General features: G+C 44.9%; 1 protein-coding gene across 1 annotated transcript in view; it reads right to left on the bottom strand.

The window, feature by feature from the left end:
- Positions 1–23310, bottom strand: part of LOC309559897 (protein crumbs homolog 1-like) — a 176082-nt gene extending 152772 nt beyond the window's left edge. Inside the window, exon 1 of the mRNA XM_082263336.1 lies at positions 23233–23310. Coding sequence (XP_082119462.1) covers positions 23233–23305 — 73 coding nt within the window. The 5' untranslated portion in view covers positions 23306–23310. The remainder of the gene's footprint in view (positions 1–23232) is intronic.
- Positions 23311–24632: the final 1322 nt, after the last annotated feature.

Here is a 24632-nt window from a genome sequence, read left to right as displayed (position 1 = left end):
TGGGCCATCAAGAGGTACCTCCTTGGGCCAACAAGAGGTACCTTCTTGGGCTATCAAGAGGCCTCCTTATGATAGCAAAAGATGCCCCGTTTGGATTACAGGTGGTGCCCCCTTGTGATAGCACTTAGTTAAATGAAAAAATAAATGGTAAATAGTGTTCAGAAATGTATGTAAACATACAACGGCGAGTGAGGGGTGCGCACACATAGGTAAATTATGACACACATATTGGGTTTCGCTGCAGACAAGAGTGTAAGGAATCATTCTGGGGTTGTTATTTACAGAGAACTCGAAACAAATGAGCCAATAAAAGCTTTGAAAGCATCACCTACAGACAATTTGGGCCTTTTTTTTGCTGTTTTGTGGGTGCACGCCATTTTAAGGCTTCACATGTTGAGTATCTACCTTTTAAAGTTTGCAAAAATTGCGAATGATATTGTCTTTGTGGGCACTAAAATCCATATGATTTTTTTTTGTACAGAAAATATAAATTTGATTAATAATTGTGCAAATATCAAGCAACATAAAAACGTGCACCGGTCATCTTTTTATTCTGCATGTTCTCTACATTAATAAAATATATAAAAGATTTTTTGGGGGTTTTACGTATTAGTTACTCCAAGAATGTGCATTTTATTTTAGTGCGAAAAAATAAAAAACGATTGGTCGGCAGTTTCATTTCTTTGTGCTGATTGTCAGCCGGTGTCCTTGACTTGGTTACACAAGAACAGAAGTTGCCCAATTTTCAAGAAATTCCCCAATTGTGAAATGAATTCTGTTTTTTTTTTTTTTTCCCATTCACAAATTTTTTTTTCTTTTTTTTTAATTCACTCGCAATTACCAATTTCAGCATAACAACCCAAAATTTGTTGTTGAAAGAAAAAAGTTTAATCTGCATAAATTCTGTCTTCCCAAAAAAAGATCAACAATTTTGGAAAAAAAAAAAGACAATAGTTTTTACATTCTGCTATATAACATTCTCAATAAAAAAAATAAAAATAAATAGATGACCGGTGCACGTTTTTATGTTGCTTGATATTTGCACAATTATTAATCAAATTTATATTTTCTGTACAAAAAAAAAAAAATTCTAAGGGGAGAAAGAGGGCGAGGGCGAGGAGAGAGAGAAAGAGGGCGAGAGAGAAAGAGAGAGAAATGGAAAAACGAGAGAGAGAGAGAGAAAGAAGAGTGAGAGCAAGAGAAAGAGATCGAGAAAGAGAGAAGGAGAGAGAGAGAGAAAGAGCGAAAGAGAGAGAGAGAAAGAGAGAGAAAAGAGAGAGAGAAGGGGAGAAAAGAAAGAGAGAGAGAGAGAGAGAGAGAGAGAGAGAGAGAGAGAGAGAAAGAGAGAAAGAGAGAGAGAGAAAGAGAAAAAGAGAAAGAGAAGAGAGAGAGAGAGAGAAAGAGAGAGAGAGAGAGAGAAAGAGAAAGAGAGAGAAAGAGAAAGAGAGAGAAGAGAGAAAGAGAAGAAGAGAGAGAGAAAGAGAAAGAGAGAGAAAGAGAAAGAGAGAGAAAGAAGAGAGAGAGAAAGAGAAAGAGAGAGAAAGAGAGAGAGAGAAAGAGAAAGAGAGAGAAAGAGAGAGAGAAAGAGAAAGAGAAAGAGAGAGAGAGAGAAAGAGAGAGAGAGAGAAAGAGAGAGAGAGAGAAAGAGAGAGAGAAAGAGAGAGAAAGAGAGAGAAGAGAGAGAGAGAGGAAGAGAGAGAGAGAAAGAGTGAGAGAGAAAGAGAAAGAGAGAGAAAGAGAGAGAAAGAGAAAAGAGAGAGAGAGAGAGAGAGAGAGAGAAAGAGAGAGAGAGAGAAAGAGAGAAAGAGAGAGAAGAGAGAGAGAGAGAAAGAGAGAGAAAGAGAGAGAGGGCGAGAGAGAAAGAGAGAGAAATGGAAAACGAGAGAGAGAGAGAAATGGAAAACGAGAGAGAGAGAGAGAGAGAGAGAGAAGAGAGAAAGAAAGAAAGAGAGGAAGCAAGAGAAAGAAAGAGTGAGAGCAAGTGAAAGAAAGCGATAGAGAGTGATAGAAAGAGATTGAGAAAGAGAGAAGGAGAGAGAGAGAAAGAGCGAGAGCAAGAGAAAGAAAGCGATAGAAAGAGAGTGATAGAAAGAGATCGAGAAAGAGAGAAGGAGAGAGAGAGAGAGAGAAAGAGCGAAAGAGAGAGAGCGAAAGAGAGAAAAGAGAGAGAGAGAGAGAGAAAGAGAGAGAAAGAAAGAGAGAGAGAGAGAGAGAGAGAGAGAGAAAGAGAAAGAGAGAGAAAGAGGAAAGAGAGAGAAAGAGAAAGAGAGAGAAAGAGAAAGAGAGAAAAAGAGAGAAGGCGAGAGAGAAAGAGGGCGAGGGCGAGAAAGAAAGAGGTCGAGGGAGAAAGAGGTCGAGGGAGAAAGAGAGAGAGAAATGGAAAATTAGAGAGTGAGAGAAAGAGCGAGCGAGAACAGTCCATTCATCCATGAGTCAATCCATCCATCCATGAGTCCATCCATCCATCCATGAGTCCATCCATCCATCCATGAGTCTTCCATCCATCCATCATCCATGAGTCCATCCATCCATGAGTCCATCCATCCATTCATGAGTCCATCCATCCATCCATCCATGAGTCCTTCCATCTATCCATCCATCCATGAGTCCATCAGTCCATCCATCCATGAGTCCATCTATCCATCCATCCATCCATCCATGAGTCCATCCATCCATCCATCCATCAGTCCATCCATCCATGAGTCCATCCATCCATCCATCCATCCATGAGCGAGAGAAAGATCGATAGAAAGAGAGCAATAGAAAGAGAGTGAGAAAGAGAGAGAGAGAGAGAGAGAGAAAGAGAGAGAGAAAGAGCGAGAGAGAGAGAGAGAGAGCCAAAGAAAACGAAAGAGAGAGAAAGAGAGCGAGAGAGAGCGAGAGAGAGAGAGAGAGAGGAGCGAGAGCAAGAAAGAAAGAAAGAAAGAAAGAAAGAAAGAAAGAAAGAAAGAAAGAAAGAAAAGAAGGGTGGGGAGGATGGACGGAAAGAAAGAAAAGGATTGGTAGGAAGGAAGAAGGGAAAGAAAAAGATGAAAGAATGGAAAGAAAAGGATGAAAAGGAAATAAAGAAAAGGATGGAAGTAAAAGAAAGAAAAGGATGAAAGAATGGAAAGAAAAGGATGAAAAGGAAATAAAGAAAAGGATGGAAGGATGTGAAGGATGGAAAGAAAGGGAAGGGAAGATTTTGTGAATACAATGAAACATATCATAAGGAGGCCTAGGACAGGTAATCTGGGCACTGAAGTAAAAAAACTGTGCCCATAAGTCGCCCCAAGCAATACCCATCAGTGCCCACAATCAGTGCCCATAGTGCTGCCAGTCAGTGCCTGCTCATCTGTGCTGCCCATCAGTCTTCATCAGTGCTGCCCATCAGTGTGGCATATTAGTACCTCCTCATCAGTGCCACCTCATCAGTGCCCATCATTGCAGCCTATCAGTGCCGCCTCATCAGCGCACATCAGTGAAGGAGAAAAATTACTTATCATCCAAATTTTTATCAAAATAAAAAATGTTACTTATCAAAAATGAGATAGCAGAGTCCGCCGAGTGGATCCGCCCAGTGTTAAAGAAGCCTAATGCTGGCCATACACTAACCAAAAACAATCGATCGAAAATCTGTCATTTGGTCCGTTTGTTTTTTCTTCCAGTTAATGGGCACAAAAAGAAAAATCGGTTTTAACTTTTCAGAGCTGAAAAATCGAAGGAACAGTTTGGAAAATTCTGCTGAACGAACGATAAATTGAGAGGCTAATTAATGCGTTTCTTGGCCGAACTGTTTGCACCGGGCATATGTGACAACAAGAACGAAAAACTGATTCATTTATGTCCATTGACCGATTTAATCAATTAAAATTCAGTCATTACATGATGACACGGTCGTCTGCTCTCATGGCCGAGTGTTCGTTTTTTTGAAAATGAGTTTGATACGATTTTTCGGATAGAGTATGACCAATCAATAAGATTCCAATCTCTCCACCATGGCCAAGACCAAAGAACTGTCCAAGGATATCAGGGAGAAGATTGTAAATCTACACAAGGCTGGAATGGGCCACAAGACCATCGCCAACCAGCTTGGTGAGAGGGTGACAACAGTTGATGCGATTATTCTGGCTCCCAGGTGTCTTCTATACTGGTAACAAACTGAGATTAGGAGGACTCTCTTAAAGGGAGTGCTCCTCCTATTCTCAGCTTGTTACCTGTATAAAAGACACCTGTCCACAGAAGCAATCAATCAGATTCCAATTTCTCCACCATGGCCAAGACCAAAGAGATGTCCAAGGATGTCAGGGAGAAGATTGTAGATCTACACAAGGCTGGAATGGGCCACAAGACCATCGCCAAGCAGCCTGGTGAGAGGGTGACAACAGTTGGTGCGATTATTCACAAATGGAAGAAACACAATCACTGTCACTCTCCCTCAGTCTGGGGCCCCATGGAAGATCTCACCTCGTGGAGTTTCAATGACCATGAGAACGGTGAGGAATCAGCCCAGAACTACGCGGGAGAATCTTGTCAAGGATCTCAGCTGGGACCATAGTCACCAAGAAAACAATTGGTAACACACTACGCCGTGAAGGACTGAAATCCTGCAGGGCCCGCAAGGTCCCCCTGCTCAGATCAGCACATGTACAGGACTGTCTGATGTTTGCTAATGAACATCTGAATGATTCAGAGGAGAACTGGGTGAAAGTGTTGTGGTCAGATGAGACCAAAATCGAGCTCTTTGGCATCAACTCAACTCGCCGTGTTTGGAGGAGGAGGAATGCTGCCTATAACCCCAAGAACACCGTCCCCACCGTCACATATGGAGGTGGAAACATTATGCTTTGGGGGGGGGGGGGTTATGCTAAGGGGAAAGGACAACTTCATTGCATCAAAGGGACAATGGATGGGGCCATGTACTGTAAAATCTTGGGTGGGAACCTCCTTCCCTCAGCCAAGGTATTGAAGATGGGTCATGGATAGGTATTCCAACATGACAATGACGCAAAACACACGGCCAAGGCAACAAAGGAGTGGCTCAAGAAGAAGCACATTAAGGTCCTATCGCCAAACCCTAATCCTATAGAAAATATGTGGAGGGAGATGAAGGTTCGAGTTACCAAACGTCAACCTCAAAAACCTTAAAGACTTGGATAGGATCGGCAAAGAGGAGTGGGCAAAGAGGAGTGGGAATCCCTCCTGACCTGGTGGCCAACTACAAGAAATGTCTGACCTCTGTGATTGCCAACAAGGGTTTTTCCACCATTTACTTTTTTGAAATGTGTTTTTCTGGATATTTTTGTTGTTATTCTGTCTCTCACTGGTAGAGAATAATAGACTGGTCATTGTTTTGTCAGTGGGCAAACGTAAAAAACCAGCAGGGGTGCAAATACTTTTTCCCCTCACTGTATGACCTATGCAGAGAGACCGCTGCTTATACATAGAAAACAAGGGCCTCACTCAAGTTATCAGCAGTGAAGTCCAGTTTTGTTGCTCTGTATGGTGCCGGTTGGAAGCACAGTGTAAATCAGATACAATGCGGAGTCCTGGGAGCCCCCCCTGTAACATTGGAGGCTCTGCGGGTTGGTGGGACTGCAGCCTCCTTGTGATGATAGAACATTGGCCGTCAATGCACTCTGCCTATTGTGTGGGAAAGCCGAGTTAAAGATGATCATTCACAATCAGTTAAGACGGACACAGATTACCAACCTCCTCTCAGCTCTGCCATAATCCTGTTAGCAAGTTCACATAACAGACTGTTAACCCAGTCCGTGCCACTGCCGCGTTCCACAACATTCTCGTAGAAACTGTGTTTTGCTTCCCCCTCCATGACTAGGAATACATACACTATATTACCAAAAGTATTGGGACGCCTGCCTTTACACACACATGAACTTTAATGGCATCCCAGTCTTAGTCCGTAGGGTTCAATATTGAGTTGGTCCACCCTTTGCAGCTATAACAGCTTCAACTCTTCTGGGAAGGCCGTCCACAAGGTTTAGGAGTGTCTCTAGAGAAATGTTTGACCATACCAAAGGTGTTCTTTTGGGTTGAGGTCAGGACTCTGCTCAAGCCAGTCAGGTTCCTCCACCTTAAACTCATTTGTCTATGTCTTTATGGACCTTGGTTTGTGCACTGGTCCAAATCATTTGAGGTACGAGGTCTGTACTGGGGGGACATAGGGGAAAAGCTTTGTGGTAGGGGAGGGGGGGTGGGGGTTGGTGGAACAGAACTGAACTGGGTAGGGCGAAAGCTTCGCAGTGGAGCGTAAGGTAAGAGCTCTGTACTGGGAGGGAGATAGGGGAAAAGCTTTCTAGTGGGGGGAGGAATGGGGGTTGGTGGAACGGATCTGAACTGGGTGGGGAGAAGCTTTGTACTGGTGGGAGAAAGCTTCATAGTGGGGTGTGAGGTAAGAGCTCTGTACTGGAGGGAGATGGGGGAAAAGCTTTGTAGTGGGGGGGGGCAATGGGGGTTGGTGGAACAGATCTGAACTGGATGGGGAGAAGCCTTGTACTGGTGGGTGGAAGAAAGCTTCGTAGTGGGGTGTGAGGTAAGATCTCTGTACTGCGGGGAGATAGGGGAAAAGCTTTGTAGTGGGGGGAAGGAATGGGGGGGTTGGAGGAACAGATCTGAACTGGGTGGGGGGCTTTGTACTGGTGGGAGAAAGCTTCGTAGTGGGGCGTGAGGTAAGAGCTCTGTACTGGGGGAGATAGGGGAAAAGCTTTGTAGTTGGGGAAGGAATGGGGGTTGGTGGAACAGATCTGAACTGGGGGGGGGGGGCTTTGTACTGGTGGGAGAAAGCTTCGTAGTGGGGCGTGAGGTAAGAGCTCTGTACTGGAGGTAGATAGGGAAAAGGCTTTGTAGTGGGGGGAAGGAATGGGGGGGTTGGTGGAACAGATATGAACTGGCTGGGGGGGAAGCTTTGTACTGGTGGGAGAAAGCCTTGTAGTGGGGTGTGAGGTAAGAGGTATGTACTGGGGGAGATAGGGGAAAAGCTATGTAGTGGGGGGAGGAATGGGGGTTGGTGGAACGGATCTGAACTGGGTGGGGGGGAAGCTTTGTACTGGTGGGAGAAAGCCTTGTAGTGGGGCATGAGGCAAGAGCTCTGTACTGGGGGAGATAGGGGAAAAGCTATGTAGTGGGAGGAGGAATGGGGGTTGGTGGAACGGATCTGAACTGGGTGGGGGGGAAGCTTTGTACTGGTGGGAGAAAGCTTCGTAGGGAGGTGTAAGGTGTGAGGTAAGAGGTCTGTACTGGGGAGAGATAGAGGAAAAGCTTTGTAGTGGGGGGGGGGGGGTGGATATGAGTTGGTGGAACAGAGAGCTAATTCTGACCTTCAGTACTGTGTCCCGGGACCTGGCCCTGCACATAGCATCTGCAAGACAGAGGGCCATGATGCGGGACTGTCCAAGCAAAGCCAGGACAGTTGGTGGGGCAGCCACCCAGGTAGGAACCCGGGTCTCACCACCAGAGATGTCCTTTTCCCCCCCAAGTAGCCAGTTATGCTGTAGTAACTCTGGTCTCTGTAGCAATAACAAGTAGACTTTCCCAATAGCGATAATCCAAAGCAGTGGAGACTGAATGCTGTGGGTGAACCCCGTTATTGGAGGCCACACACTGCCTTTTATGCAACAGCCCCTGTAAGACTGACTCAACATTACAGGGTAATCCCCCATGGAAAACTGGAGAACTACCTAAAAGTAAACATCTAAATTAAATTATCTCTCAGGTACAGAACATGTACAATTGTTATACACCCAAAAATACACACAACATAATCAGGTACCCCCTCAAGTCCGATATCCCCAGATAGCCTGGATCTGAGCGCCCAACATATCCAAAAAGCGCTCAGATCCCACTAACGCAGCTGATACGCCACTGGGGTAAAGTTCTGACTGTCCGCACACGAGGTTCCTGCCCAGAATAGCTCCATGAAATCGGAATAAGCGGTCTCTTTCAGGGGTACAAAACCACACAAAATAACGAACGTAGATATTACCCAGGATGCGGAGTATGTGCCCCTCTTTCGGAAGTAAGCTCCCACCAAACAGTGTTCCTTTCAGATGTATATAACCAAAACGCAGGCGGAGATGGAAGTTCAGCGGTGTTCGAGCAGGTCGAGAGTCCGATTTTAGTTCCATGCACTCAACGACCAAACACCGCTGCTTGCGTTCGCCGCTTAAGATGGCCGCCACCACATGTTCGTACATACAAACGGCGACCACCCAGGTGACCGCTTAGAGCGTCTGCAATCGCTTGATTTATTCTCCCTGGAGAAGAGACGCCTGAGAGGGGACATGATAGCAATTTATAAATATCTCAATGGGGATCTCAGCATAGAAAAAAAGCTATTCAGTTGAAAGGATTGCATGAGGACTCAAGGGCATACAATGTGATTAGAGGAGAAGCGTTTTAACCTCAGGCAACGTGGGGGGTTCTTTACTGTTAGGGCTACAAGATTGTGGAATTCTCTACCACAAGAGGTGGTTTCTGCGGGAAGTATGGTGGCTTTCAAAAGACTCTTAGACTTACATCTCAAGGATCAGAACATTGGGGTATGAGAGATGATTACAGCCACACACACCTACACAGGTTGAACTGGATGGACTATTGTCTTTATTCAACCTCAACTACTATGTAACTATGTAACAAGTGTTAATGAGGTGTTGACAGACGTAATGGAGGTCAACAAGCAGCATACGTGTGGTGTAGTAGTTTGTGGTTTTGTTCGGTATTTGTGCAAAACAAGAATACAATTTTATGCGAACACGGTATACAGAACGAACCGGAGAATGCAAAAGAGTTTAATAATCCAGGGACAGGGTGGTCTGTCACAGTTGGCAACTACAGTGCGTGTTCCTTGGCTACTTGCACATTTTTGTGTGCTACAGAGACATGCGCAATTTGGTTGCGCTCCTGCATTGAGTGTGGATGGACCCTTATGGCACTTTTCCACTGCAAGTACCGGCTCGGCTCCACTCGGCCCTGCTTGCTTTTCCACTGCTGGTACTGCATGGTACGGTGTTGGAACGGTTCGGTACGGTTTGCTTTTCCACTAAAGTAGTAATAAAGTTAAGTGGGTGGGATAACAACGGGGCGGGTGGGATTCTCTGACCAATCAGTGGCTAGTAGTGACTGCATGCAAAGGATTGTGGGATATGCTACCGGGTATGGTACCTCTTGGAACCACAATCGAGATGGTAATGTTTTTGAGAGCCGTACCGTTCGGTTCCATGCAGTGAAAAAGCGCCGCCGTACCGAACCGTTCCTACACCATACCATGCGGTACCAGCAGTGGAAAAGCACAAAAGCGAACCGAACCGTTCGGTTCCATGCAGTGAAAAAGCGCCGCCGTACCGTACCGAACCGTAGCGAACCGTTCCTACACCGTACCATGCGGTACCAGCAGTGGAAAAGCACAAAAGCGAGCCGAACTGTCCGGTTCCATGCAGTGGAAAAGCACAAAAGCGAACCGAACCGTCCGGTTCCATGCAGTGGAAAAGCACAAAAGCGAACCGAACCGTCCGGTTCCATGCAGTGGAAAAGTGCCACTAGTACGTCTTCTCCTCCAATGTTTTTCCTCTCTCTGTAGAGTACAGAGGGTTCGGAGACTTCACACATCCAGCTGGCTGGACCCTTTGACATTCAGCTCTTTCAGAGATAAGGAATTAGATCTGCTGAACCGGTCATGCTCTTTCATTTACAGTCTACATACCAAGGACTCAAAAAGCACAAAGACCAGTGAAGCACAAGACGCCTGGCAGAACTCGGCCACAAGTCTTACATGCCATCATCAAAGAAAACTCTTCTCTAAACGACTCCCGAAATACCGCTTTAACCACTTTACAACCGGAGGATTTTGCTGTCTTCCGTCCAGGCCACTTTTTGCGATTCGGCGCTGTGCGACTTCAACTGACAATTGCGCGGTCGTGCGACGCCGTACCCAAACGAAATTTACGTCCTTTTTTTCCCACAAACAGAGCTTTCTTTTGGTGGTATTTGATCACCTGTGCGATTTTTACTTTTTGCGCTATAAACAAAAAAAGAGCGTTTATTTTGAAAAAATAACAATATTTTTCACATTTTTTTATATGAAATTCCCCCCAAAAAAGATGTAAAAACCAATTTTTTTAAAAGTTTTTGGCCAATTTGTTTTCTGCTACATATGTTTGGTAAAAAAAATCGCAATAAGCGTATTTTGATTGGTTTGCGCAAAAGTTATTGCGTTTACTAACAAAGGGAAAGATTTCTGTCATTTTTGGTGTTTTTTTTTTAACGCGTAATGGCGGCGATCTGCGATTTTTTTTTGCGGGACTGCGACATTGCGGCGGACAGACCGGACCCCTGACTGACATTTTTGACACTTTTGGGGGTACCAGTGACATTACTGCAGTAATCAGTGCTATATATATGCACTGTTACTGTAAAAATGACACTGGCAGGGAAGGGGTTAATTTTATTGGAGAGGGAGGGGTTAATGTATGCCTGGTGCTTACTGACGTGTAGGGGGGGGAGGTGACTATGTGATTCATGGACAGATCGGATGTCCAGCTATGCTGAACAGTCCGATCTGTCACTCCCTGTCACTATGGAGATCCGCCCGCTGTGTTTACACACAGCGGGCGGATCTCCAGACTCGATCCCTGACGATCGGGTAAGAGCAGCGGCGATCGCCGCTGCTCCTCCTCTGGCCCGACTCCCGCTGTGAATGAAAACAGCGGGAGCGAGCCTCCGGCGGCGCGCAAGCGCCGCCCAGAAGGGGAGGAGTCCAGTCACGTTAATACTACGTGGCTGGACGGGAACGAGCCACTCTGCCGCAGTAGTATTACTGTGAGCGGTTGCAGAGTGGTTAAGGAGAACCTGTATGGAAAGAAATCTGTAAATGGACACTTTTGGTTGAAAAAAAAAAAAAAGGGCATCCATTAAAATAGCTTTGTATGCTGATTATCCGACCAACGTATTGCTTTGCAATGCGATAACACGGGTTATGTCACACAATAAAAGTGGCTTGCGTTAAGGTAGCTCAAAAAAACAAATGGGCTCCAATGCATCTTAATGTGCTTGAAGTTTGCACATGATTCAATAACAAAAACTAAAATCATGTTTTACATATCTCTGAAATGCCGTGCCTTGAGTCTTCTATCTGGACTATGGTGGGGGTACTTTTTTTATTTGGTGCTCACTACCCACAGCAATGGGTTCTCTCAGGTCCCAGAAGACTTCAGTGGTGTGCTTACATCAAGTCAAGAGACAGCAACATGACTGGTTGGTGGTGGGCTCAGACTTCATCACTGGCCCACCAGTACCCATTCCTGATGAGGCACCAGCAATGGACACAGGGATTCAGGCAAGCAAAGAATTTTGAGCAAGCATGATACCAGAGCCAACTCTACCAGTACTTCCCATAGTCTGTCCAGCAATGGGTTCTCTCAGGTCCCAGAAGACTGCAGTGGTGCGCTTACATGATGTCAAGAGACAGCAACCTGACTGGTTGGTGGTGGGTTCAGACTTCATCACGGTGGGGGGTACTTTTTTTTATTTGGTGCTCACTGCCTGGCTGATTTGGACACTTCCCATTGGCTTCTGGATATGTGGCTAACATCAAATCTTGGATTTTACCATCTGATGAGCCATCTTCCTACCCCAGCACCTAGGGACTCCAACCAGATCCAAACACATCGTTGTTATCATGGGTCTACTTCCTCTAAAGGGCACAAAAACCCATTCTCATCCTTACTGGTTCAGTGTTACTGAAACTCTACCAGTACTTCCCATAGTCTGTCCAACAACGGGGTTCTCTCAGGTCCCAGAAGACTGCAGTGGTGTGCTTACATCAAGCCAAGAGACAGCAACCTGACTGGTTGGTGGTGGGCTCAGACTTCATCACTGGGCCACCAGTACCCATTCCTGATGAGGCACCAGCAAAGAACACAGGGATTTAGGCAAGCAAAAAATTTCGAGCAAGCATGATACCAGAGCCACCAGAGCCAACTCTACCAGCTCTTCCCATTGGCTGTCCAGCAACGGGTCCTCCGTGCTCACGTGTAGAAGCTTCACACCACACATGTGAGGTATCACCGCCAACGTTAGGGTAAGAGCACTGCCAGGACAAGGTCATTTAAAGCCCAGAGTGAACATGCCAAGCTGTGCCCCCCCCCCCCCACCCAAGACATATGAGCATTATGTGTCCGCAAACCCCCCCCCCCCCCAAGAAAAAAAAATCAACACGAATTGCAAACTCTCTAGGCATAAATTACCATCTTCCCAGGACAGATCTGCACCCTGCTGAAATCCCCCCTCCCAGCACAAAGCTTCTCCCCCAAACCTCCCAACAAAAATGCCCCCCCCCCCCCAAAAAACAAAAATCATTCCTCCTGGCACAAATCTTTTACCCCTTAAATCCCCCCCCCCGAGTACACACCCTCCCCCCAATCCTAATCCCCCCTTCCAGCACAAACTCCTCCCCAATTCTCCCTCCTAGAACAAATACAAATAGAACATATAGACCCCCCCCCCCCCCCGAAAAAAAAAATGTTTCTCTTCATAGCACAAATACTCCCCAGTCTTCCTTCTAGCAGAAATTTAGCCCCCCACCCGCTATATAACCTCTTTTAGCACAAACCCCCAAATCCCCCCTCCTAGCACAAATCCTCTTTCCCCATCCCAACAAAAATCCCCCTAAATCACCACTCCCAGCACTTCCACCCAAACGTCCCTTCCTAGAACAATTCTTACCCCCTGCCACCCCCAAATTCCACCTCCCAACAAAAAAAATCCCCCTAAATCACCACTCCCAGCACTTCCACCCAAACATCCCTTCCTAGAACAATTCTTACCCCCTGCCACCCCCCAAATTCCACCTCCCAACAACAAAAACCCCCCTAAATCACCACTCCCAGCACTTCCACCCAAGCATCCCTTCCTAGAACAATTCTTACCCCCTGTCACCCCCCCCCCCAAATTCCCCCTTCCAACACAAATCCCCCCTCCCCCCCTAATCTTCTCACAGCATCTCCCCCACTTCATATGAAGCCACAGTGCCCAGGGCAGCCTACCCTCCTGCCCACCCCTTTTCCCAGCCCTGGGTGAGAGTGATAATTCTAGTGCTACACCTCCTCTGTAACTCTAAACTGGGAACCAGTAAAGGTATTTAAAGCGTCGTCTATGGAGATTTTAAGTATCGTAGTTTGTCGCCGTTCCAATTTTAAAAGTGTGACACGTTAGGTATCGGTTTACTCGGTGTATCGTCATCTTTTATATTATACCATAAAATGAGGGTATATATTTCGCTTTTGTTTTTTTCAATTCATTAACCACTTGCTTACGGGGCACCTTTACCCCCTTCCTGCCCAGGCCAATTTTCAGCTTTCAGCGTTGTCACACTTTGAATGACTATTGCGCGGTCATGTAACATTGTACCCATATGACATTTTTATCTTTTTTCTCACACAAATAGAGATTTCTTCTGGTGGTATTTAATCACCAATTGGGGTTTTATTTTTTACTAAAGCAAGCAAAAAAAATACAGAAAATTTTGAAAAAGAAAAAGTATATCTTTCATAGTTTGTTATAAAAATGTTCTGACAGGTAATTTTTCTTCATTGATGTGTGCTGAGGGGGCTGCACTGTCGGGCACTGATAAGGCAGCACTGATTAGGTGGCACTGATTGACACTGATGGGTGACACTGATGAGACGGCACGGGTGGGCACTGATCAAGAGGCACTGATGAGGCTGCACTGATAGGTGGCACTGATGAGACGGCATTGATCAGGAGGCATTGATGAGGCTGCACTGACAGGGGGCACTAATGGACACAGAGGTGGCACTGATGGGGCACTGATAGGTGGCACTGGTGGGCACTAGTTAGCAGTACTGATGGGCACTGGTGGGCACTGATTAGTGGTACTGATGGGCACTCATAGGTGGCACTGAAGGGCCCTGATAGGTGGCACTAATAGGTGACACTGATGGGTACTGATAGCAGTACTGATGGGCACTGATTAGCGGCACTTATAGGTGGCACTGATAGACACTGGTAGGTGGCATTGATGAGGCACTGATTGGCAGCACTGATAGGTGGCACTGGTTGGCACTGATTAGCAGTACTAATGGGCAATGATAGGTGGCACTGATGGACACTGGTAGGTGGCACCCATGATATGGCACTGATGGGTACTGATAGGTGGCACTTGTGGGCACTGATAGCAGTACTGATGGGCACTGATTATCAGTACTAATGGTCACTGATAGGTGGCACTCATAGACACTGGTAGGTGGCACTGATAGGTGACACTGGTGATGAGGCACTGATGGGTACTGATAGGTGGCACTTGTGGGCACTGATAGGCACTGGTGGGCACTGATTAGCAGTACTGATGGGCACTGATAGGTGACACTCATAGACACTGGTAGGTGGCACTGATAGGTGACACTGATGATGAGGCACTGATAGGTGGCACTTGTGGGCACTGATTAGTAGTACTGATGGGCACTGATAGGTGGCACTGATGATGAGGCACTGATGGGTACTGATAGGTGGCATTTGTGGGTACTGATAGCAGTACTGATAGGCACTGGTGGGCACTGATTAGTAGTACTGATGGGCACTGATAGGTGGCACTGATAGTTGACACTGATGATGAGGCACTGATGGGTACTGATAGGTGGCATTTGTGGGCACTGATAGCAGTACTGATAGGCACTGGTGGGCACTGATTAGCAGTACTATTGTGCACTGATAGGTGGCACTGATGATGAGGCACTGATTGGCAGCACGAATGGGCACTGATAGGTGGCAATGGTGGGCACTGGTATTTATTTCTCCTCATGTTGCCAACGTGTGGGAAAAAAAAAAAAAAGCTGATAACCGGCTTCTGTTTACATCACCTGATCAGCTGTCATTGGCCCCAGGCCTCGGTGATCACAGAGCGTGCCACCTGCGTGCCTCAGGGGGCGCGGGGGAAGCGCGAGAATGGGTGGTCGTCCCGGTACGTCCTCCCGGCATTTTAGGTCCGCACTGTAGCCGTCTAAGTGGTTAAAGTGTTTTTTTCCCCCCCAACAAAAAAAAAAATTGCATTTGAAGAATCAATCCGCCAATCCTGTGTGACAGAAATAATTGCAACAACCACCATTTTATTCTCTAGGTTCTCAGCTAAAAAAAAAAAAAAAATAATAATAATATTTGGGAGCTGTAAGTAAATTTCTAGCAAAAAAAATACTGATTTAAAAACTTGCAAATAAAAATTTCCAGAAGAGGACGGGGTCAGCAAGTGGTTATGATGCGTAATAAATGTCAGTTTGGGGACGCGGGCGGGATGGGATGGCACATGGGGCGTCTGTTTATGTGATCCAGCCCTGGTTCCCTTGTTTGCTGGAAACTTTCCTTTTCATGTGAAGACGGAGGAGCCCTGCCTGGCCTGGCGGATACTTCACATGCTCTGCAAGTTACCAAGGTAACCGCTAACAAAGGAATGCCAGCCACCTCAATCCCAAATGCATACAAAGCAAGACTGAGAGCAGACGGGGGGAACGTGCACGCGTGTGTGCGTGCATCAAGGCCATCCACCCCCACCCCCCACCCATCATTTCCCACACATTGGGTGATACCGACCCACACACATCTAGTGCCGGGACAAGGCCATCTAGAGCCCAGGGCGGACATGCCAAACTGCCCCCCCCCCCCCCAAGATGTATGAGCATCATGTGTTAGCAAAAATCCCCCCCCCCCAAAAAAAAAAAAAAACTAGAGCACTAATCCGCATGCTTACCCCCTAAATTTCCCTTCCACCCAGGACAAATCTCCCCTCCTAAAATCCCCCCTCCCATCATAAATCTTTGCCCCCCCCCCATCCCCCCACTCAGCTCAAATCCTATCTCTCCCTAAATCCACCCAGCACATCCCCCCCCCCTTCAGTACAAATCCTCTACTCCTCACTCATCCTCTCCCCCCACCCCAAATTCCTCCTCCCAGCACAAATCCCCCTCCAAGCACACCCCCTTCCCCCCTGAATTTCCCTTCCCAGCATGAATACCCCAATTATCCCTACTAGCAAAAATCCCCCCCCCCCCCGAAAAAAAAGGAAACATTTCATCCCCCTTCTACCAAGTCACCTCTTCTGGCACAAACCCCCCCAAAATACCCCCAGTGGCACAATTCTTCCTCCCCATCCCCCACCCAACACAAATCCCCCCAAAATTACCTTTCCTACCAGCCCCCCCCCCCTCATTTTCCCTCCTAGAATGCTTCTTACCTCCTAATGCCCCCCAAAATTCCTCCTCCCAGCACAAATCCCCCCTCCTAGCACACCCCCTTTCCCCCTGAATTTCCCTTCCCAGCATGAATACCCCAATCATCCCTACTAGCAAAAATCCCCCCCCCCTAAAAAAAAAAAAAAAAAAGAAAACATTTCATCCCCCTTCTACCAAGTCACCTCTTCTGGCACAAACCCCCGCCCAAAATACCCCCAGTAGCACAATTCTTCCTCCCCATCCCCCGCCCAACACAAATCCCCCCCAAATTACGTTTCTTACAAGCTCCCTCCCCCCCCATTTTCCCTCCTAGAATCCTTCTTACCTCCTAATGCCCCCCAAAATTCCTCCTCCCAGCACAAATCCCCCCTCCTAGCACACCCCCTTCCCCCCTGAATTTCCCTTCCCAGCATGAATACCCCAATCATCCCTACTAGCAAAAATCCCCCCCCCCCCTAAAAAAAAAAAAAAAAGAAAACATTTCATCCCCCTTCTACCAAGTCACCTCTTCTGGCACAAACCCCCCAAAATACCCCCAGTAGCACAATTCTTCCTCCCCATCCCCCGCCCAACACAAATCCCCCCCAAATTACGTTTCTTACAAGCTCCCTCCCCCCCATTTTCCCTCCTAGAATGCTTGTTACCTCCTAATGCCCCCCAAAATTCCTCCTCCCAGCACAAACCCCCCCCCCCTCCTAGCACACCCCCTTCCCCCCTGAATTTCCCTTCCCAGCATGAATACCCCAATCATCCCTACTAGCAAAAATCCCCCCCCCTAAAAATAAAAAATCCCCTCCCCTACCAAAAATTTCCTCACCCTTCTACCAAGTCACCTCTTCTGGCACAAACCCCTCAAAATATCTCCAGTAGCACAATTCTTCCTCCCCATCCTCGGCCCAACAGAAAATTACCTTTCCTATCAGCCCCCCCCCCCCCCTTCCCAGCATGAATACCCCAATCATCCCTACTAGCAAAAATCGCCCCCCCCCGAAAAAAAAAAGGAAAAATTTCCTCCCCCTTCTACCAAGTCACCTCTTCTGGCACAAACCCACCAAAATACCCCCAGTAGCACAATACTTCCTCCCCATCCCCCACCCAACACAAATCCCCCCAAAATTACCTTTCCTACCAGCCCCCCCTCCCCCATTTTCCCTCCTAGAACAATTCTTACCCCCTAATGCCCCTCAAATTCTCCTCCACTCAACACAAATTCCCTCCCCCAACTCCTTGTGGCGTCCCCCTCCCCCCATCTCACATGATACCATAGTGCCCAGGGCAGCCGCCCCTCCTGCCCACCCCTTGTCCCGGCCCTGAGGAAGCGATCATCCCAGTACAAAAATCTAGGAATTTAAATTTGTAACATTTATACTGCTATAGAATCCTTTACATTGTCCACTGCATCCGGAAAGTACTTCACTTTTTCCACATTTTATGTTACAGCCTTATTCCAAAATGGATTAAATTCATTATTTTCCTCAAAATTCTACAAACAATCCCCCATGATGACCACGTGAAAGTTTGAAATCTTTGCAAATTTATAAAAAATTAAAAAAAAATATGTACATAAGTATTCACACCCTTTGCTCAATACTTTGGTGAAGCTCCTTTGGCACCAATTACAGCCTCCAGTATTTCTGAGTATGATGCTACAAGCTTGGCACTCCTATTTTTGGGAAGTTTCTCCCATTCTTCTTTGCAGGACCTCTCAAGCTCCATCAGGTTGGATGGGGGAGCGTCGGTGCACAGCCATTTTCAGATCTCTCCAGAGATGTTCAATCGGGTTCAAGTCTGGGCTCTGGCTGGGCCACTCAGGGACATTCACAGAGTTGTCCCATAGCCACTCCTTTATCTTGGCTGTGGGCTTAGGGTCGTTGTCCTGTTGGAAGATGAACTTTCACCCCAGTCTGAGGTCCAGAGCGCATTGGAGGAGGTTTTCATCAAGGATGTCTCTGTACATTGCTGCATTCATCTTTCCCTCAATCCTGACTAGTCTCCCAGTTCCTGCCGCTGAAAAACATCCCCACAGCATAATGCTGCCACCACCATGCTTCACAGTAGGGATGGTATTGGCCAGGTGATGGGCGGGGCCTGGTTTCCTCCAGACATGACGCTTACCATTCAGGCCAAAGAGTTCAATCTTTGTTTCATCAGAGCAGAGAATTTTCTTTCTCATGGTCTGAGAGTCCTTCAGGTGTCTTTTGGTAAACTCCAGGCGGGCTGTCATGTGACTTTTACTGAGGAGGGGCTTCCGTCTGGCCACACCCATACAGGCCTGATTGGTGGAGTGCTGCAGAGATGGTTGCTCTTCTGGAAGGTTCTCCTCTCTCCGCAGAGAAATACTGGAGCTCTGTCAGAGTCACCATCGGGTTCTTGGTCACCTCCCTGGCTAAGACCCCCCCCCTCCCCCGATCGCTCAGTTTGGCCTAGGAAGAGTCCTGGGGGTTCCAAACCCCTTCCATTTACAGATGATATAGGCCACTGTGCTCATTGGGACCTTCAATGCTGCAGAAATGTTTCTGTACCCTTCCCCCGATCTGTGCCTCCATACAATCCTGTCTCCGAGGTCTACAGACAATTCCTGGGACTTCATGGCTTGGTTTGTGCTCTGACATGCACTGGTAACTGTGGGACCTTATATAGACAGGTGTGTGCCTTTCCAAATCATGTCCAATCAACTGAGATTACCACAGGTGGACTCCAATCAAGTCGTAGAAACATCCCAAGAACGATCAGTGGAGACAGGAGGCACCTGAGTTCAATTCTAAGTGTCATGGCAAAGGGTGTGCATACTTATGTACATGGGATTTTTTCTCCTTTTTTATTTCTAATAAATTTCCAAAGATTTCAAACAAACTTCTTTCACGTTGTCATTATGGGGGATTGTTTGTAGAATTTTGAGGACTAAGCATCAGAACTAGCAGGTTGGTATTTGCAGTAAGCGGGGGGTTAGAAAACTTTTGAAAGCTCCCTGATTGGTCTCGCCAATGTTTTCCCAGCACAATAGAAGGGAAACAGTCACGTGTCACAAAGGGGAGAGAAGGGATTATAAAAAAAAAGAAAAAAAATGATGATAATATATATAAATAAAACACACACATTATATTATAATATTTTATATATATATATATAATCTGGAGACATTTATCTTGTTTTTTTGAAAAAAAATTAAATTGACTCTAAAAAAAACAATTTTACCATCGATTCTAAAACCAAGAACCCCTCTTCCAAAAAAATAAAAATAAATAAATAACAAAAAAAATGGTAAAACTTTTAGGAAGGGGTCACTTCATTTCAATTCAAAAACAAGATCTATTGTTTTTACTTTCTAAGGAAAGAATTGAGCGTGAGAATTGGGATTGGAAACAAGGAATATACTGAGAGACCCCTGAGCAGAATTTCCAATGAAGCCTTCCTGATACAATGTAACACAAACAGTCACATGTCACATATTGTTCTTCTATGGGAAGAGAGAACTGAAAGTTTGTTGTGGTCCTCAGGGCATTTACAATAGAAATCATTATTAGTATGAGTCTAAAAAAGAATCTGATCATCAATCTGTTTTATGGACAAGGACCCCCCCCCCCCCCTTCCAAAAAATAAGTGAAAGCAAAGAGTCGCTGCAGCTCCCATTTTTATTTTTCAATGTCCAATGCGTTTCCGTTTTAAACGCGTTTTTCAATGTGCTTTTCACATCTGCATTAATGTGCCTTGTTAATATCTCATTCATTATTAATTATTTAAATAGTAAATAATAAATAAAAAATATATTCAATTATAAACTGTATTAAATAATAATAAAAATAATAATAATAATAAATATTATTATTATTATTATTAGATAATGCATTAATATATAATATAATATTATTATTATTATTAGATAATGCATTAATATATTATTAATAATAATAATATAATACCAATAATAACAATAATAATAATAATAATAAAAAAATATTATTATTAGATAATGCATTAATATATAATATATATTATATAATATTATTATTATTATTATTAGATAATGCATTCATATATTATTAATAATACCAATCATAATAATAATAATAATAATAATAAATAATAAAAAATATTATTATTAGATAATGCATTAATATATAATATATATTATATAATATTATTATTATTATTAGATAATGCAGTCATATATTATTATTATTAATAATACCAATAATAATAATAATAATAATAATAAATAATAAAAATTATTATTATTATTATTAGATAATGCATTAATATATAATATATATTATATAATATATTATTATTAGATAATGCATTAATATATTATTAATAATATATCAATAATAACAATAAATAATAATAAAAAATATTAATATTATTATTATATAAGGCATTAATATATAATATATATATAAATATAATATTATTAGATAATGCATTTATATATTATTATTAATAATATAATACCAATAATAACAATAATAATAATAAACAAGAATAATAATAACAATTATATTATTATTAGTATTATATAATTATTAATAATATATTAATGCATTATCTTGGACCATGTTGTTGACCAATAAAAATGTTTCTGGCTTGTTACCAGGGGCTCAAAACCTAGTTACTCTTGTACCAAGTGTATTGTAACTGTAATATCGGCCTTCATTTTGTTAAGTGCTGCGCAAACTGTTGGCGCTATATAATTCCTGTATAATAATAATAGTTACATAGTTAGTCTGGTTGAAAAAAAGACATCCAGTTCAAGCAATAAAAGGGGAAAAATGAAATAAAAAATGATATAATCCTATATATACACAATTCTATACCCACAGGTAAAACGCGTGGAAAAGCATGCGAAATGCAACATTATGTGCGTCTCGATGTGTTACCATTGACTCCTAGAAGTCTCAAAAGGGATAAAATTGGGCATTAAAAAAAAAAAAAAGCTGACACATATTAAAAAATGCCCTGGAGAGCCCGTTTACGCATGTGCGGTGATTGGCGTTTTTTTAAGGCTAGATAAGCGCTAGTTACTGCCAGGGCACATGAAAAACAATTGCTTTCTATGTGCCCTGTTTGCACGGCACTGCAATGCAGCCCCAGAGGCGCAGCGCAGTGTGCAATGATAAAATCCAGACATCTATACCTTTACTGCAGCGCACAGCAATTCATCGCATGGCACCGCACGCCAGCGCAACGCACCATTCTGCTGTCTGGAGGCATGGATAAAGTGTCTCTTTGTGCACTTTAAATAAAGTTTAAAAAAAAAAAAAAGAAAAAAGTGAACAGTGTGATGCACTGAAACGCAAAAAACTACGCATCTCACTACCCGCACATGGCCGCTCAGAGCGTTTAGCATGGGGCATTGTGAACAGGCTCTATCTATAGGGCTCCGTTCACAGCATGCACATTTTTGCGCGTCGTGTATAGGGCAGCCCTTTGCCCGAGAAATGCGCAAAACAAGTTCCTGGCCCTTTGGCCAAATTGCGCCGCATTGAATTGTGATCCAAACAAACTACGCATCTCACTACACGCACAAGGCAGCTCAGAGCGTTTAGCAGGCGACATTGTGGCTCTATCTATAAGGCTCTGTTCACACCATGCAGGTTTCTGCGCGTCGTGTATAGGACAGCCCTTTGCTCGCGAAATGCGCAAAAGAAGAAATGGCAAAATCATGCCGTATTGAATTGCAATCTAAATAAACTACGCATCTCACTACCCGCACATGGCCGCTCAGAGCGTTTAGCATGCGACATTATGAACAGGCTCTATCTATAGGGTCCCAATCACACCATGCACGTTTCTGCTCATCGCATATAGGGCAGCCCTTTGTCCAAGAAATGCGCAAAAGAAGTCCCTGGCCCTTTGGGAAAATCGCGCTCTAAATAAACTACGCATCTCACTACCCCCACATGGCCGCTCAGAGCGTTTATGAACAGGCTCTATCTATAGGATTCCAATCACACCATGCACGTTTTTGCGCGTCGCGTATAGGACAGCCCTTTGCTTCAGAAATGCGCAAAAGAAGTCCCTGGCCCTTTGGCAAAATCATGCCGCATCCAATTGCGATCTAAATAAACTACGCATCTCACTACCTGCAGCTCAGAGCGTTTAGCATGCGACATTATGAACAGGCTCTATCTATAGGGCTGCCTTCACACCATGCACGTTTCTGCGCGACGCGTATAGGGCAGCCCTTTGCTCCAGAAATGCGCAAAAGAAGTCCCTGGCCCTTTGGCGAAATCGCGCCGCATCAAATTGCGTTCTAAATAAAATACGCATTTCACTACCCGCACATGGCAGCTCAGATCATTTAGCATGCGACATTATGAACAGGCTCTATCTATAGAGCTCCGTTCCCACCAGGCATTGCATATAGGGCAGCCCTTTGCTCGCGAAACGCGCAAAAAAGAAGAAATGGCAAAATTGCGCAGCACCAAAATGCAAATCAAACGCCACTTCCGCACGTCTGCTAAAGTTTCCGGATGCTAGCCGTACAAAGAAAATATTCCCATGAACGTTCGTCCAAAATGTCTTTGTGCGCTCGGTGACCGGACAAGCGAAAAATTTCACAATCGATTTTTAGGACGAATGTCAGTCCCCCCCCCACCCCCCAAAAAAAAAGAAAAACACATTCACTGTTCAAAACTCATTCATCCAAGAAAAACATTTAAATCCTTCTCGGAATTTTTTTTTATTCCTCGAACGTCCATCCGACCGAACCGCCACGAACGTTTAGAAAATCAAAAAAAGGAAAAGTTTGCGAACGCCAATCTGAAATGTGTATGGCCAGAATTACACTAACGCGTTCTGGTGAGAACCAATTCCCCCCCCCCCCCCCTTTTTTCAAAAAATAAAAACTGTTCTCACTTTATAATGGAAAAAAAAAAAAAAACGAATGATGAGAAGATCAGTGAGGAGGATACACATCGATCGATGATACAATGTAACACTAACAGTCACATGTCACATGGAAGGAGACAACGGAAAGTTTTTCTGGGGTCACGCTTACCATGCATGCAGAGACACAGGAGCAGCACTGGAACCGTTCTCTGTAAGCCGGGATTAACTCCTCTAAACTCCATGATAAGAAGTAAGAAGAAGAAGAATCTCTAAACATGAAAGAGGTGCAATGCTCTGCAGTCGGGGTCCTCAGCCTTGTGGTGGTACCAAGCCTCCTGCACTGGAAGTCCCAGGACCAGCACTTCTCTGCTGGACAGGGACCGACCTCTGCTGAGTCTTCTGTCTCCTGGGAGAGTCCTAAAGAGTGGGCTGGATCAGTGGGAAGAGGAGCCGGAGGGAGTGCAGCTCCCACTGAGACACACAAAAAGGGATCAGAGGAGGGATCCCAATTTAGGCAAAGCCGGCGCGTTACCGGAAACTCCAATCCAATCAACCAATAACGATCCAATCAACCAATTGCAGCTTTCCATTGGTTTGTCTTTATAGATGCCAGAACAAAAGAAATAAAAACTTTGTATCCACTCTACGCAAATACTACAAAAAAAAGAAAGAAAGACAAGGAATATATACTATATACTGTATACAGCAGGGTTCTTCAAAAAGTTTCCGCACTTTTTTTTAACTAAGATATATATATAGAAACTTTTTTAAGACCCCATATATAAATATATCTTAGCTAAAAGAAAGTGTGGAAACTTTTTGCCCCCCCCCCCCGACAGGTGGAGTTCACAGTAGAGTCCCCCTTTACATCAGGTGCCCCCCTTTACATCAAGTGTCCCCAATAGAGCCCCCCCTTAACATAAGGTGTCCCCTTTACATCTGGTGTCCCCAAAAGAGTAACTCTCTACATCAGGTTTACATCAAGTGTCCCCAGAAGAGTAACCCCTTTACATCAGGTGTCCCCAGTAGAGCCCTCTTCCACATCAGGTGTCCCCAGTAGAGTCCCCCTTTTACATCAGGTGTCCCCAGTAGAGTCCCCCTTTTACATCAGGTGTCCCCAGTAGAGTTCCCCTTTTACATCAGGTGTCCCCAGTAGAGTCCCCCTTTTACATCAGGTGTCCCCAGTAGAGTTCCCCTTTTACATCAGGTGTCCCCAGTAGAGTCCCCTTTTACATCAGGTGTCCCCAGTAGAGTCCTCCTTTTACATCAGGTGTCCCCAGTAGAGTCCCCTATTGAGTCCCCCTTTACATCAGGTGTCCACCGTAGAGTCCCCCTTTTACATCAGGTGTCCCCAGTAGAGTCCCCCTTTTACATCAGTTGTCCCCAGTAGAGTCCCCCTTTACATCAAGTATCCCCAGTAGAGTCCCCCTTTACATTAAGTATCCCTAGTAGAGTCCCCCTTTACATCAGGTGTCCACAGTAGAGTCCCCTTTTACATCAGGTGTTCCCAATAGTCCCTCTTTACATCAGGTGTCCCCAATAGAGTCCCCCCTTTACATCAAATGTCCC

The sequence above is a fragment of the Pelophylax lessonae genome (genome assembly GCF_965119305.1).
Source record: "Pelophylax lessonae genome assembly, chromosome: 7".
Taxonomy (NCBI): Eukaryota; Metazoa; Chordata; class Amphibia; order Anura; family Ranidae; genus Pelophylax; species Pelophylax lessonae.
This window is presented reverse-complemented; position numbering and strand designations above follow the sequence as displayed.